We start from the raw sequence: 13,408 nt of genomic DNA, 5'->3' as shown, positions 1-13,408 counted from the left end.
GCAGGCAGATTCTTTACCAGCTGAGCCACAAGGGAAGCCCAGGAATACTGGAGTGAGTAGCCTATCCCTTCTCCAGTGGATCTTCCTGACCCAGGAATTGAACCAGGGTCTCCTGCATTGCAGGCAGATTCTTTACCAACTGAGCTATCGGGGAAGTCCTGGGGGTACTGTAGTAGATGTCAAATAGAGGTTAAATAAGCAGGTGGGTTTATCAATCTTGAGTTTAGGTGTGAAGTTTGGACTGGAGAAGTAAAGAAAGAAAGAAAGTTGTAAGTTGACAACATGTAGGTAGCATTTAAAGTCGTGCAATGAATGAGATGACAAAGCAAATCAATGTAGAAACAGATGAAAAAGTTAGGGCAGGTGAGGGAGGTCTAGCAGAAACTAAGGAGGAGGGGTCAGTGCAATTGGCAGAACACTTGGAGAGTCTAGTGTCCCAGAACCAAAGAAGAAATCTTCAAAGAAGCAAAGAATTATAGCCCGATAATGATTTCACAAGTAGAATTTTAATTCTAGTATTTGTTCTTATTGTCACCTAATTTTAATACACAAAGCTACAAACAAAATGTATGTGGCAACATTTCTAAGCACATCTTAGAAAGAAGTTGTAGGTCACAAGAAGAGATTAATTGTAGAAACCATTACTCTCATCACAGAGTGAATGCACACACAAATCCTTGTAACATATGAGTGAAGGATGCAATTGCATCCTTGTCCTCTTTAGAAGGCCATCATTAATACCCGCCTTCAGGGAAGCAATAACATCCGCTTTTCTTCCACAAGTTAGTGAAGGTGGGAGGCCTAGCTGGGAGCAACTCGCCCTTCCCTGAGCAGCAGCCCAACCAGCACATGACCTGCAGGAACACCTGGATTCAGATGATTTCTGCTCCAGGAAATGTTTCCTCACATCTCTTTATTATGGAAATAGCAAGTGGTCACCTGAGTCATGACTCCCTCTAATATGCAAATGGAGGAAATTTTGATACCCAATGTAGTCAAACACGACACGCCAGGTCACAAACTGCTGCCCTGATGTAAGTTTGGTGATCGCCATCAGTTCTTTCTTAAGAGGCAGTCAGAGAGAGTTCTAGGCTTGTGAACACTGGACCCAAGTCTTTCTCTCTTTGAAATGTTGCCAAAACTTCAGAGAAGTTACTCTGTTATGAGAGAGTTTTTGCCCTTGCCACAGGTCCTTGTGACCTTGCTCTCTCTGCCACCTGCAGGTCCCCTCCTAGGCTCTTTCCTCTCTAGCTTGCTCTAGTTCCTGCCCTCTGCTGTGTTTTCCCTTTTCTGTTGCTATTGAAGCTGTTGGTAGCTGACTTCAGCCTGCCAATAGCTGTCTTCCAGGCCATTGATGCAGCCTTTTCCTTGAGCAGATCCCTTCTGGGCTGCCAACATTCACACTAAAGGTTATATCTGTAAGTATGTAATTCTGTAGTTCTTGGGAAAATTTCTGTCCAAATTTCTTCTTGGTGACAGGGACTCTTTATCTCCCTCAGACACCACTGTTTCCAAAGATGAATTCTTGGTACAGGAAGATCAACCCCTGGAAGGCCAACCACCAAGGACACAGACCAAAGCCCCATGCATATGATTCTGCCACGTTCCCATCTTTCATCCCCACTTCATTATATTCTACTCCGAATGCAGTGAAGCTTGGGAAAGCTCTGTATGAGCTGGAAGAGCTTCATTTGGGGAAGGGTTGTGAGAGCCTTCACAAATGGCTGCTTTAACATACTTATCAGGGAGGTTATATACCAATGGTAAGCAACACTGGAAAATATGTTTCATCTGGCACCAAAAGCTCAAGACTCCCAGGCCTATTCCCCCTCCCCCTCCATCTTGCTCCCACTGTCAGCAAAGACCCATTCCCCATGTGTCTCCAAATGGCTTTCTCTAATGGCATCACCGACTCAATGGACATGAGTCTGGGTGAACTCCTGGAGTTGGTGATGGACAGAGGGGCCTGGTGTGCTGCGATTCATGGGGTTGCAAAGAGTTGGACACGACTGAGTGACTGAACTGAACTGAACTGAACTGAATGGCCTTTTATGTCCCTTTAGTAGTACCAGATGACTGGCTTCATACTAAGGCAATGATGCCTAATGGTTTCAGCTTATAAATAATATTTTATTTAAACAAGAGTCTTCTAGAGGATCATTGTTCTCAGAGGAGTCACTCATTACGTATGGACTAGTGCAAAAACAGATCTTTCTGCATTCACCAGGACAAGGAGGTCCTGGGACCCCATGGACTAGCACTTCTTATCTTTATGATTCATGTAAGGTCTCACTTACATTAAGGGACATAATTCTCACTTCATCAGGGACATTTTGCGTGACTGCCTAAACTACTCACTCCCATTCATTCTACTTACCCACTCATTCACTTTTTCTACCTCATTTCTCTGTATTGTATTTACTACTATACCAAACTACATTTCTTATTTCTTTATATATTAACTTACATATAATTTTGCATGTATTAATACATGAAGATATATATTTAGCATCTCTCTCCATTACAACATAAGTACAAGAACAGGAATGCTGTTTGTAATTTTCTTGCTATATCTTTAGCACTTAGAATAATATCTGTATATGGTCCTTCAATAAATATTTGCTAAATGAATAAAAAGAATGACTACTCAACTTCTATAGACCATAGAAGATAGCTATAACAAACTCAACTGGTTTCTTGTTATTCAGCTACTTTTATGGCTTGGGATTATCTAAAGGACTCTGGAATGCCTCATACTTGTCCCAGTAGGAAGTGGCAAAATGTTATAAACTTAAGCATCCTTTTGCTATAAGGTTCATATAATACTTCTATATCTCCTAATATCTGATAGATGGACAAACTACTTGAAACGGAGCCATGGACACCTCTATGTCACTGTTGTTATCTTGATCTCATTATGCTGAAAAAGAATAGTGGGAGTCCATTGTTGCTTTAACAAAGATTTAAGTGAGGGAAATAGTGGTCTTCACCAAATTATTCTACCTTGAAAGGCTGAACCTTCAGAACCATGTAAACCCACTGTACAATGCTATATACATATATTCATCTATGGTTCTATAATATGCACACACCTTTCCATCTCTTAAAACAAAATCTACTTTAATTAAAACCCCTAACATTCTGGTTAAAGATGATATTCCTTTTGCACTGGGAACTTGTGATAAGTATGTTGAGTTTTTATCCATCTTTAAAAGACAGTGCTGGCTGCCTTTTGACACATGCTTGCTTGCATGACAATATATGAAACCTAGTATTTATCCAAGATTAGGTTCACTTAAATCTTCTTTGTCTTTAGTTTTTGGCAGTACTCACAGTGGTTTATCTTTAGGGTAAAGGAAGAATTCACTGTTATTTCTCTTGACATATACTGGGAACTTTGGGGATAAATTCAGTCTTCATAATATTACTTTACTAGAGTTTGATGAAAGCGAGCAGAATCCTGACTTTAATTCCATATTATATTCATCTGCTGATCCAAGAAATGAAGGCTACTGGGCTCTGGGAATTGCAGGATTATCATTGATAGAGTAAACAAGATATTACAACAAGGATTAAAGATTATATTCAGTCTGGAGCTGGAGTATTTCTTAACTCAAAAATGGGAAAACTGGGGTTTTAAATTATTATTATACAAAAGCAAAAGGTGACCCATTGCAGTTCTTCACCCTCACAGTATTTGCTGAGAGATACTGTAGCTCAGAGAGGCTAACAACTTTCCCAAGTTCTCACACTAAATAAGAAGTAGCTGAACTGGAACTGGAATTGACCTCTCTCTGACTTGAGGCCCCTTTGCACCATGCCCTGCTGTGTCTTCCCAGCAGCCTCCGATGGATACACAAGGTTCAGAGCCTCTATTCACAGGAAACAAAAAAATAAGTGCAGATTTTTCTATTTTATATGTTGTGAGCAGATAGTTGTGCTACTTCAGAAAGCAAAGCCCCTGAAGGCTAATCATATATCAAGATAGCGTTGAAATCAAGTAAAGCATCACATAGATACTTATTCAGTTGTAAGTATAGACATTATTTTACTGAGAAAATAAGTCAGTGTATTTGAGAAATCAGACATAAATGATAAGTAATTCATGTATTATGCTTATAAAGGTAAAAATTTTTTAAATTGTTTCTTCTTATTTTGCTGGTTTTTACATATTTTTAATGAAAGTCAGTGTCTAGAATTTTGTTTGATTCATTTTAATTCTACTCTCCTGCCTCTATCCTACTTCTGCCTGCCTTGTACCAACACACTCACCCATTAGAGAATGATTTGGATCCATGGATTCAACTTTTTGTGTGATAGCATTACCTGTGACCTGCCTCTCTCCATCTACGACCCCAGTGAGGAATTCTCCCTGCTGGAGCCCCCAACCCCAGCACAGCAGCTTCCATCCTCTGCCCCTCCTGACACAGCTCTGCATGGAGGTCCAGCATCCAACAGAAGCACAAGTTCCCAAGGTTGAACCTGGATCTCCAGGAGATGACAGCATGGTCCTCACACCAAGATAATGTGAGACACAGATGCTGAGGGTGTGGGCTTGGGTGAGACCTTTGAGGTCCAACCTGCTCCTTTCTCAGAGAACAAGACTCAGAGAGTAAAAAGTGACCTGTCAAAGGAAGCACAGCTAGATCAAAACGATGATGGACTAGCCCTGATATCTCCTGCCTCTTTGCTCCCACTTTCTGCACTACTCCATAAGGTATAAAAGAGTAACATATTTATCTATTGACAGATTACCTATACTTTCCCCATTTTTTGAAAAGGCATGAGCAGCAGCTTTCAATAAAAGATGAATGTATAAATAATTTAAGCAAAAGTAAAGAGAATAAGAGGCATGTAGTTAAGGGAGTGAGTGAGATGTTCTCAATAGCAAAGAGCTACCTAGAAGGCCAATACTAAATATAAATAGTCTGAGTTTCCTAGAAGCCAAGTTGAAAATGGAGACTCTGAGTAATACAGCACTAATTATCTTGTAAAAGAAAGCATTTGAAGTTTGTCATAAAACTTTATTCAAATATGTTAAACGTAAGTGATCAGCTGTATTACATTGCCAGTGTCTTTAGTAACACTTTCATAAAAGATATGGGACAATTTTTGATAGAGTTAATACTAAATCTTGGTTCTAATCCAGAATTTCTTTGGGAATCTAAAGTGCTAGGGTGCAGGTGTGAACATTTGTTTTCATTTGATTTAATTAGGGATAAAGTTTAAAGTCTTTAAGGCAATAGTTGTCAAATATCAATGTGCAAATAATTTAACTGATAATTGTTTTTTTTTTATATATAAAATAAAGCTAACTGCCCTTTTTTACTCCTCACTCCTAATTCTGTAAGTCTGTTGTTGCTGCTGCTAAGTTGCTTCAGTCATATCTGACTTTGTGCTACCCTAAATTAAAAGATGCTTACTTCTTGGAAGGAAAGTTATGTCCAACCTAGATAGCATATTGAAAAGCAGAGACATTACTTTGCCAAAAAAGGTCCGTCTAGTCAAGGCTATGGTTTTTCCTGTGGTCATGTACGGATGTGAGAGTTGGACTGTGAAGAAGGCTGAGCGCCGAAGAATTGATGCTTTTGAACTGTGGTGTTGGAGAAGACTCTTGAGAGTCCCTTGGACTGGAAGGAGATCCAACCAGTCCATTCTGAAGGAGATCACCCTGGGATTTCTTTGGAAGGAATGATGCTAAAGCTGAAACTCCAGTACTTTGGCCACCTCATGCGAAGCGTTGACTCATTGGAAAAGACTCTGATGGTGGGAGGGATTGGGGGCAGGAGGAGAAGGGGACAGCAGAGGATGAGATGGCTGGATGGCATCACTGACTCGATGGACGTGAGTCTGAATGAACTCCGGGAGTTGGCGATGGACAGGGAGGCATGGCGTGCTGTGATTCATGGGGTCGCAAAGAGTCGGACATGACTGAGCGACTGAACTGAACTGAACTGATAGATGGCAGCCCACCAGGCTCCCCTGTCCCTGGGATTCTCCCAGCAAGAATACTGGAGTGGGTTGCCATTTCCTTCTCCAATGCATGCATGCATGCTAAGTTGCTTCTGTCATGTCTAACTCTATGCTACCCCTTGGACAGCAGCCTACCAGGCTCCTCTGTCTACAGGATTCTCCAGGCAAGAATACCGGAGTGGGTTGCCATTTCCTTCTCCAATATACAAATACTAGATTGGCCAAAATGTTTGTTCAGGTTTTCCCATAATATATGGGAAAATCCGAATGAACATTTTGACCAACCCAATATTTTATGTGTATATGCACATGTATATTTTTTTGAAGAGAGGTTCCAGTTATAGCTTTTATCAGGGGGAAAAAAAACTAACGATCAAAGAGTTGAGAATCACTGGGAGTTCCTGGTGCAGCTCTGAGTGGATTGAGCTCCATGTTGACACTGGTGTGTTCCCATCCCATTGCAGCCCGAGGTCACTTAGCTGACAACCTCCTTGGTGACAGCTAGGTAACTAAATGTCCCTCCACAGGAGCCATCCTCCCTGCCCAATATGAGGATTATGGTAGCAAACTGTCAGGCTTAATTCTGAAAAATTGTTTTGGGTAAGTTGGTCCCTTTTAATTGCTGGTGGAAATTGTAATTTTAGATGACAAGATTATTACAAGCTGCTTGTTAATTGGTCTGCCAGCATCAAGAAAACCCCACTGAGATCACAGTGACCTGTTCTTGTCCCTCTTTGGCACTACCCATGAAATCACCAGAGAAGACATTTAGTAAAGTGAGCTCTTGCTCCTTGATAAGCACGAGTTTCCTTTTATCCCTCTGCCAAGTGAAGGATTAGAGAAGGACTTTCATCTTTCCCCTGTTACCACCAGCCCATGTCACCTTCACAGACTAGCTGATCATTAACTTGAAAAGCTGAGGAAGTTTCTAGCCCTTCCGTTTGCTTGTTTACCTGTTGAGCCAAGTTGCTTTACAACTGGATGATTTTTGAATAAATAGGGTCCTCGGTGATGAAATATTTGACTCGGTTCCAGTTGGATATTTTCATTGCTTTTCACAGGTCACTGAGCAGGAGAGTCAATTTGACTGGTAGGTCAGGACAGGTCTGCCTTATGGTTTGCCATGTGCCTGCTCAGTAGAGGAGGGATGGGAGGAAAAGGAGTCTTCTCAGCAGTTTACGAAGTGGGGAGTTGATTGGCTATTTACTAGCTGTGTCTTCCTGGGCCTTTTGACCTCCCTAATTCCTCATTTCATCATTTGTCAGAAGAGGCTAAGAATAATAGCTAGCTTATGGCATAGCAATGAGATCTAAAAATGGTATCGTAAATACCCAGCATATAGCAAGAGCTAAACCAAACTAAAAAGATAGCGCCTATTATAGTTACAGTCCATTTTTCCTTCTCAAATCCAGAAGTCTGAGATAGCAGAGAAGTCAAATAAATAAATATCACATTCATACCCAACTTTATCCTCATGACCTCAAAGCCTGTGAAGGTAGCTACATCTAATCCCAGATCCACTGAAATCCTTCTTTAAATGATGCAGATGAACATAGAGATTATGATACTGCTATCAATTCAAAGTGATTCTCACTGATTTCAGTGTATGATATTCCTTGAAATCAAAGATTTCATGTGAAACGGGCAATAAAAAATTTGTAGGGTACCCAGTGTTTCTCTCCAGTTCTTGATGGAACAAACCAAGATGTTGCCTTTATGGTGACTTATCAAAAATGAAACTTCCATTTTTTAGAAAAGAAAGATGCTTGTTCTTTCCCCTTAGTTTTGCAACTGTCCCAAGATTTTGTCATCATTTTTTAGAAACTAAATGCTAATAAGTGTGCTACTTCATGGAGCTGATTCTTATGTTGAAGCATATTGTTTCACTTTTTTTCTCAAATTTCAAAAGGGTCAGGACTTGCCTTTAAGGCTATTTCCCGAGGATAGTGTTCATATCTCTTCTCTGGTTACTTCCCTTCCCAGCAGGCACACTCAAACATTGGATCAAGGAGTAAAATGTCATCTCAGGAAAAATGGCTAGCTCTCTAGTTATCCTCAAGAAAGGAAAGTTTGCTCTAAGAACTGGAAATGGGACAGAAAGCTGGAGGTTTGTGTATCTTGAATGGCAAAGATCCTTTCTCGTTCTTGTCTTGAATATAAAGCTTTTCTGAGCCTTAATCTAACCAGTTGTAGGGGAAAGGAGAAGGGAGAGTACTGACAACTATTTCAATTAATTTATTTAGATGGAGTGTTTGATGGGAGTCCACAGAAACATGAATCATAATATAGGAGTCTAGAGGGTTCAGTGGGTTGCCTTCACACAACAGGGAAAGCGACATAAAGCCCACGTGCAAGGGACATGGGGACTGTCCGGTCAATGTTTCTATAAGAAAGATAAACCCATTTACTCAGTAATGTTCTCATTTACGTTTCCAGCTGCCGTGGTCTGTGTGACACTTCTCAACAGACTTGAATGTGACCAGATCAACTCTCCCCACGATGTTCTTGTGGAGTACCAGAAACGGCCTCAGCTCCTAATCTCCAAATTCATTAAACAGCGGCTTGGATTATGTGACCAGACATCATAGTTGGGCAGCTCAATCCTTCTCTGCAAATTCACAGTTCCAGTCATAATGTTGAAGTCATATATTATTTGTGGCATTTTTATATAGTTCTCATCCACATGGTAAAATCATAATTGAATGATTTTATAAAACCCTTTCTCTTAAAAATGAATTTGTTGAAAAGAATTTAATAACTTATATTAAATTAAGTTCAGATTTCGTTTTAAAATGAGTTAGCTAAGTCAGTCTAATAATTAAAATTGTAAAACTGTATTGTGACATTTGGAGTTTCATATGCAGCATTAATTAAGTTCACATCAAAATAGATCAACCACTTGTAGATTCAGTTATCCGTCACTCTGCTTCTGAAACCAATCCAGAAATTCATGTTAGGATGTTGTCAGGCACTTCTAGGTGTTGGACAAGTGACAGAAATTGATCATGCACATTCAAAATATTTACAGAAAAAAAGCCTCAGTGTAATGTAGGTCTCTATGAAAAAGCTACTCATAGGGAAATAGGACCATACTTCTTTTTTTTTTTCCCCTGCAGGATTTTAGTGTACCACAGAATAGGATTAGAGGCTGAGGTTTGCCCATGTTTGTGATTCTACCACAAGCTGTAACAACTCTAGATCACACATTGATTTTCAGATGAAAACCTTTGGAAATGCAAAGAAAGATCTTCATTTTTCTTCCAAAATCACACATGATTAAACTATTTTCTAACAAATTTTTCTTTTAAGGAAGTGCATTTCAAATGGGCTGTATTTTTAAAATTTCATTTCATTATTAACCTCATAGGCTGAGGAATAATAACAACTGAATTTAGACTTGAGTTCAAGATGTTAAAGTCATCCTTTTGTGTGACTTTGAAGTGGTCTTGCCTGCACCCTGCCCCGCCTATTCAGTTTGACCCTCTGGCAGGCATGGTGTCACTTGGAGGGTACACCATGCTTTGTATGAGTTGATGCTGCCTGGAGGGGGCAGTTCTTCTAAAGATGATACACTTAGGAGTTGGGAGGCATGGATGGAGGATGCGTGGAGGATGGCTTACAATCTTGAATAGTATGTAATGTTGTATACATATATTTATATTGTTGTGGCTCAAATAAAGTTTAATCCCAACTGTGATAGAGATTTTTTTGCCTACTGTAATCAATGACAATAAACAATCCCCAGAGAGGAACATCAGTCTGGAAACATTTTTGGTAACAGTTATGCTTGGAGTGTTTTTAAAGCCGTCCCAATAATTGACCATCAAATACCATGATTAGAACTAAAAGTAAGGTAGAATGACATTATAGTTATTAGGTGGGGTTTTCACTATGTTTCATTTTTTTTTTTTTTTCCAGACAAAGTGGACAGTACTTCAGAGTGTTCTCCATAGCCTTCAATTTGAACTTTTATCTGTCTGTTTCTGGAAAATCTTATTTTCCTTTCTATTGAGAGAAGAGGAGGTTATGGGGGCAGAGAGAGAGAGCATTAAATACTCACAGTTAATCCTCCTCTCAGCTCCTGTGTAGGGTGTGTATATGTGTGCACACATGCCAGAAATCTAGGAAACCTTTTTGATGATTCTGCCTCCTCATCCAATCAATCACCATGCCTATTAATTGATTCTAAGACATTTTTCCAAACTGTGCTTCAATGAAAAGCCTTCCCTGTCCTCAAACCAGATTTCTCCCAGCCTCACCCATAGCTTCCCACAGCACCCTCTACAGCTTCTTTAAAGTATTCATGACAGCTTGCAGTTGTGTTGAGATTTGGGTCTTTAATGTGTTTAGACTATAAGATTCATGAGGACAAACACTGCTGCTAAGCCACTTCAGTCATGTCCGACTCTGTGCGACCCCATAGATGGGCAGCCCACCAGGCTTCCCCGTCCCTGGGATTCTCCAGGCAAGAACACTGGAGTGGGTTGCCATTTCCTTCTCCAATGCATGAAAGTGAAAAGTGAAAGTGAAGTCGCTCAGTCATGTCCGACTCTTCGCCACCCCATGTACTGCAGCCTACCAGGCTCCTCCATCCATGGGATTTTCTAGGCAAAAGTACTGGAGTGGGGTGCCATTGCCTTCTCCGTATCTCATTCTATGTGCTTCATTTAAGTGAAGGATGTATTCTCTGCAAACATTTCCCTTATAAACTCTCACTAAAATGCCTCTAGTCTTTGCAAAACCCATCCTCTCCTTATTCAATCCCTTGTCAGCTCAGCTCTCCCTGGCTTCCTCCCATGACATTCTACTTTGTGAGGTGGAAAGTTCTCTGTATCATCAGTGTGGAGTTGGGGTGATGTCTAGAACTTCTTGTTTTATCCTATAGCACGTGACTTTCCCCTCTGTCAAAATCAAACCCCAAATTCACCCTCTTTAGGAAGGTCTCCAAGTTTAATTCCCCTTGATTCGTCATACCTAGTTCCTTAGAGAGATACCAATGTGTTCTCATTTATATGCTGTTTTGAGAAGACTTGTGCTTTTATGTGAACCTGGGGAATGGATGCCCAGCTTCATTTGGGAGGCTCATGTTTCCTTTCTACCCTTTGACTGCCATGGAGTGTTATCCACTGCAGGCATTCAGCCACTACTCAGCTATGCCTGCCTTAAGTCTAGGAACCACCTCTTCACCTCACCCCTAACCTCACCTGCACACTCATTCAGTCTTGCCCTCCTAGAAGTCAGTTCAAGAAACAGTTAGACTTGCAAAAATTCCTCTGATTATTTCTATTTATGGGTGTTTCCTTGCATTTTTGGTATGTTTTTCCTTTGTTCACTCATTTGTTATAAATCTACATCTCTCCTTTTTCCCCAGAAGAATAAGAGACAATTTATAAGGAAAAATTAAAGTACATCAAGATAGTATAAAGTAGACATAAGTGGGGGGAAAAAAAGAAAAAGGGAAGGGAAGGGCCACCACTAACAAAGCCTGAAGCTAACGCCACAATGCGTTGCATATAGCCCATGCAGTGGCAGACAGTAGGGCCTGAAATGGCTCTGGGTTGCCCAGCAGTTCCTTCATAAAGAAAAAAAATTTACAGCGCCTCTAAGATAAAATGTGAACTAATCATCAGAAGAACAACTAGTCATGCTTCTAAGAAGTTAGAGTGTAGTGTAGTGGTGAGTGAGGGAGGTGGGGAGGGGGAGAGGTGTGTACGTCAATGCCTTTACTCCAGGTGGCTCTCAACACTGGTGCACGTTGGGGTACCGGAAAAGCCTTCAAAAAACACTATTTGGGGCCCCACCTCAAACCAGCTAAAGGGGAATCTCTCAGAGTGGGATCGGGAAGCCCCATTATAATAATTTCCCCTGATGATATGCAGCCTGGGTCAAAAGACACTGATTTAAAAGAACGAATAGTCTGTGAATCTAGCAGGCACTCCTCCAGCTGAACTTCTAGAAGTCTTTTGATGATGACTTCATTGGAAGAGTTATATACAGATCAAGCTCTTTTACTTGATTCTTACTCCTCAACAGGAACAGGATCCTTTTGTTTTAGTATTTTCAAGTGTACAATATGATGATTTGATAATACATACATTCTGAAATGATTACCACAGTCAAGTTAATTAACATATCCATCATCTCACATAGTTATATACATTAGCGAAGCTATGGAAACAGCATGTGTGTCTGTTGACTGATGAATGGACAAAGAAAATGTGTTATATATATGTGTGTAATATATACATATATATACACAATGGAATATTATTTAGCCATAAAAGAGGGGGAATCCTGCCATTTGTAACAACATGAATGAAACTGGAGGGCATTATACAATAAAATAAACCAGACAGAGAAAGACATATACTGTATGGTATTGCTTATATGTAGAATTCCCCCCAAAAATCAGATTCATAGAAACAGAGAATAGAATGGTGGTTACCAAGAGCTGGAGCAGGAAAAGGGGAGTTGTTGGTCTAAGTGGTCAAAGGGTACAAATTTCTAGTCCTAAAATGAATAAGTTTTGAGGATCTGACATGCAGTATGGTGACTCTAGTTTAACATTGTATACTTGAAATTTGCTAAAAGAGTAGTTTTTTAGCATTCTCACCAAAAAAAAGAAACAATGTATTAACCATTTTATATCCCCAGCAATGTGCACAGTGCCTAACACATAATAAAAGTGGATTAATTATACATATTTTATCTCTCTCTCTCTCTCTCTCTCTCTCTATATATATATATATATTATTATCGATTGAATTTTTGTGTCCCCCTCACCTAATTCTTATGTTGCAGCTCTCACCCTATATTGTGGCTATGTTTGGAGATGGGGCCTATAAGGAATTAGGTTCAGTGTGGTCACAGGATGGGGCCCTAATCTGATAGAATTATTGTCCTTATCAGAAGGGACACCAGAGAGTTCACTGTCTTTCTCTCTGTGTACATATGGACTGGGAAAGGTCCATGTGAGGATGCAGTGAGAAGATGGCCATCTGCAAGCCGGGAAGAGAGCTCTCAACTGATATGGAGTCAGCTGAAATCTTGATCTGGAATTCCTAGCTTCCAGAACTACGAGAAAATAAACTTCTGTTATATTTATTTAATCACTCAGTCCCTGGTATTTTGTTATGGCACCCACAGCTAAGATATATATCATATATATGAATTACATGTGTATACATATATATGTATATATGTATATATAACCCCGTAAACAAACAAAAAAAATGATCAATTGATCAGTTAATACAAATACATAGCTGACTGCCTGTCAACTTATTTTGCCTGAATATTATCCCCTGACCAACCTTTCAGAATAACATGTGTATATTATTCAGCGTAATTTTCTGTGTGAGATCATTACCAGCCAGTTCACCTCCTCTGTTCCACGTTTCACTCCAAACACACTGGACAACTGATGCACAATGCA

At 40.0% G+C, this 13,408-nt stretch overlaps 1 protein-coding gene across 3 annotated transcripts in view; it reads left to right on the top strand.

Moving 5' to 3' along the window:
• UPP2 (uridine phosphorylase 2) overlaps positions 1-13,082 on the top strand; it is a 40,325-nt gene extending 27,243 nt beyond the window's left edge. For 2 of the 3 annotated variants that reach the window (XM_027560210.1, XM_027560216.1), the window contains one exon: positions 8,410-9,722. In XM_027560210.1, the coding sequence (XP_027416011.1) occupies positions 8,410-8,561 (152 nt within the window). In that variant the 3' untranslated portion in view covers positions 8,562-9,722. Of the gene's footprint in view, positions 1-8,409; positions 9,723-9,891 lie in introns of those variants that run through there. The other variant, XM_027560200.1, reaches the window with a different exon arrangement.
• The last annotated feature ends 326 nt before the right edge of the window (positions 13,083-13,408 follow it).

The sequence above is a fragment of the Bos indicus x Bos taurus genome, chromosome 2, assembly GCF_003369695.1.
Source record: "Bos indicus x Bos taurus breed Angus x Brahman F1 hybrid chromosome 2, Bos_hybrid_MaternalHap_v2.0, whole genome shotgun sequence".
Taxonomy (NCBI): domain Eukaryota; kingdom Metazoa; phylum Chordata; class Mammalia; order Artiodactyla; family Bovidae; genus Bos; species Bos indicus x Bos taurus.
This window is presented reverse-complemented; position numbering and strand designations above follow the sequence as displayed.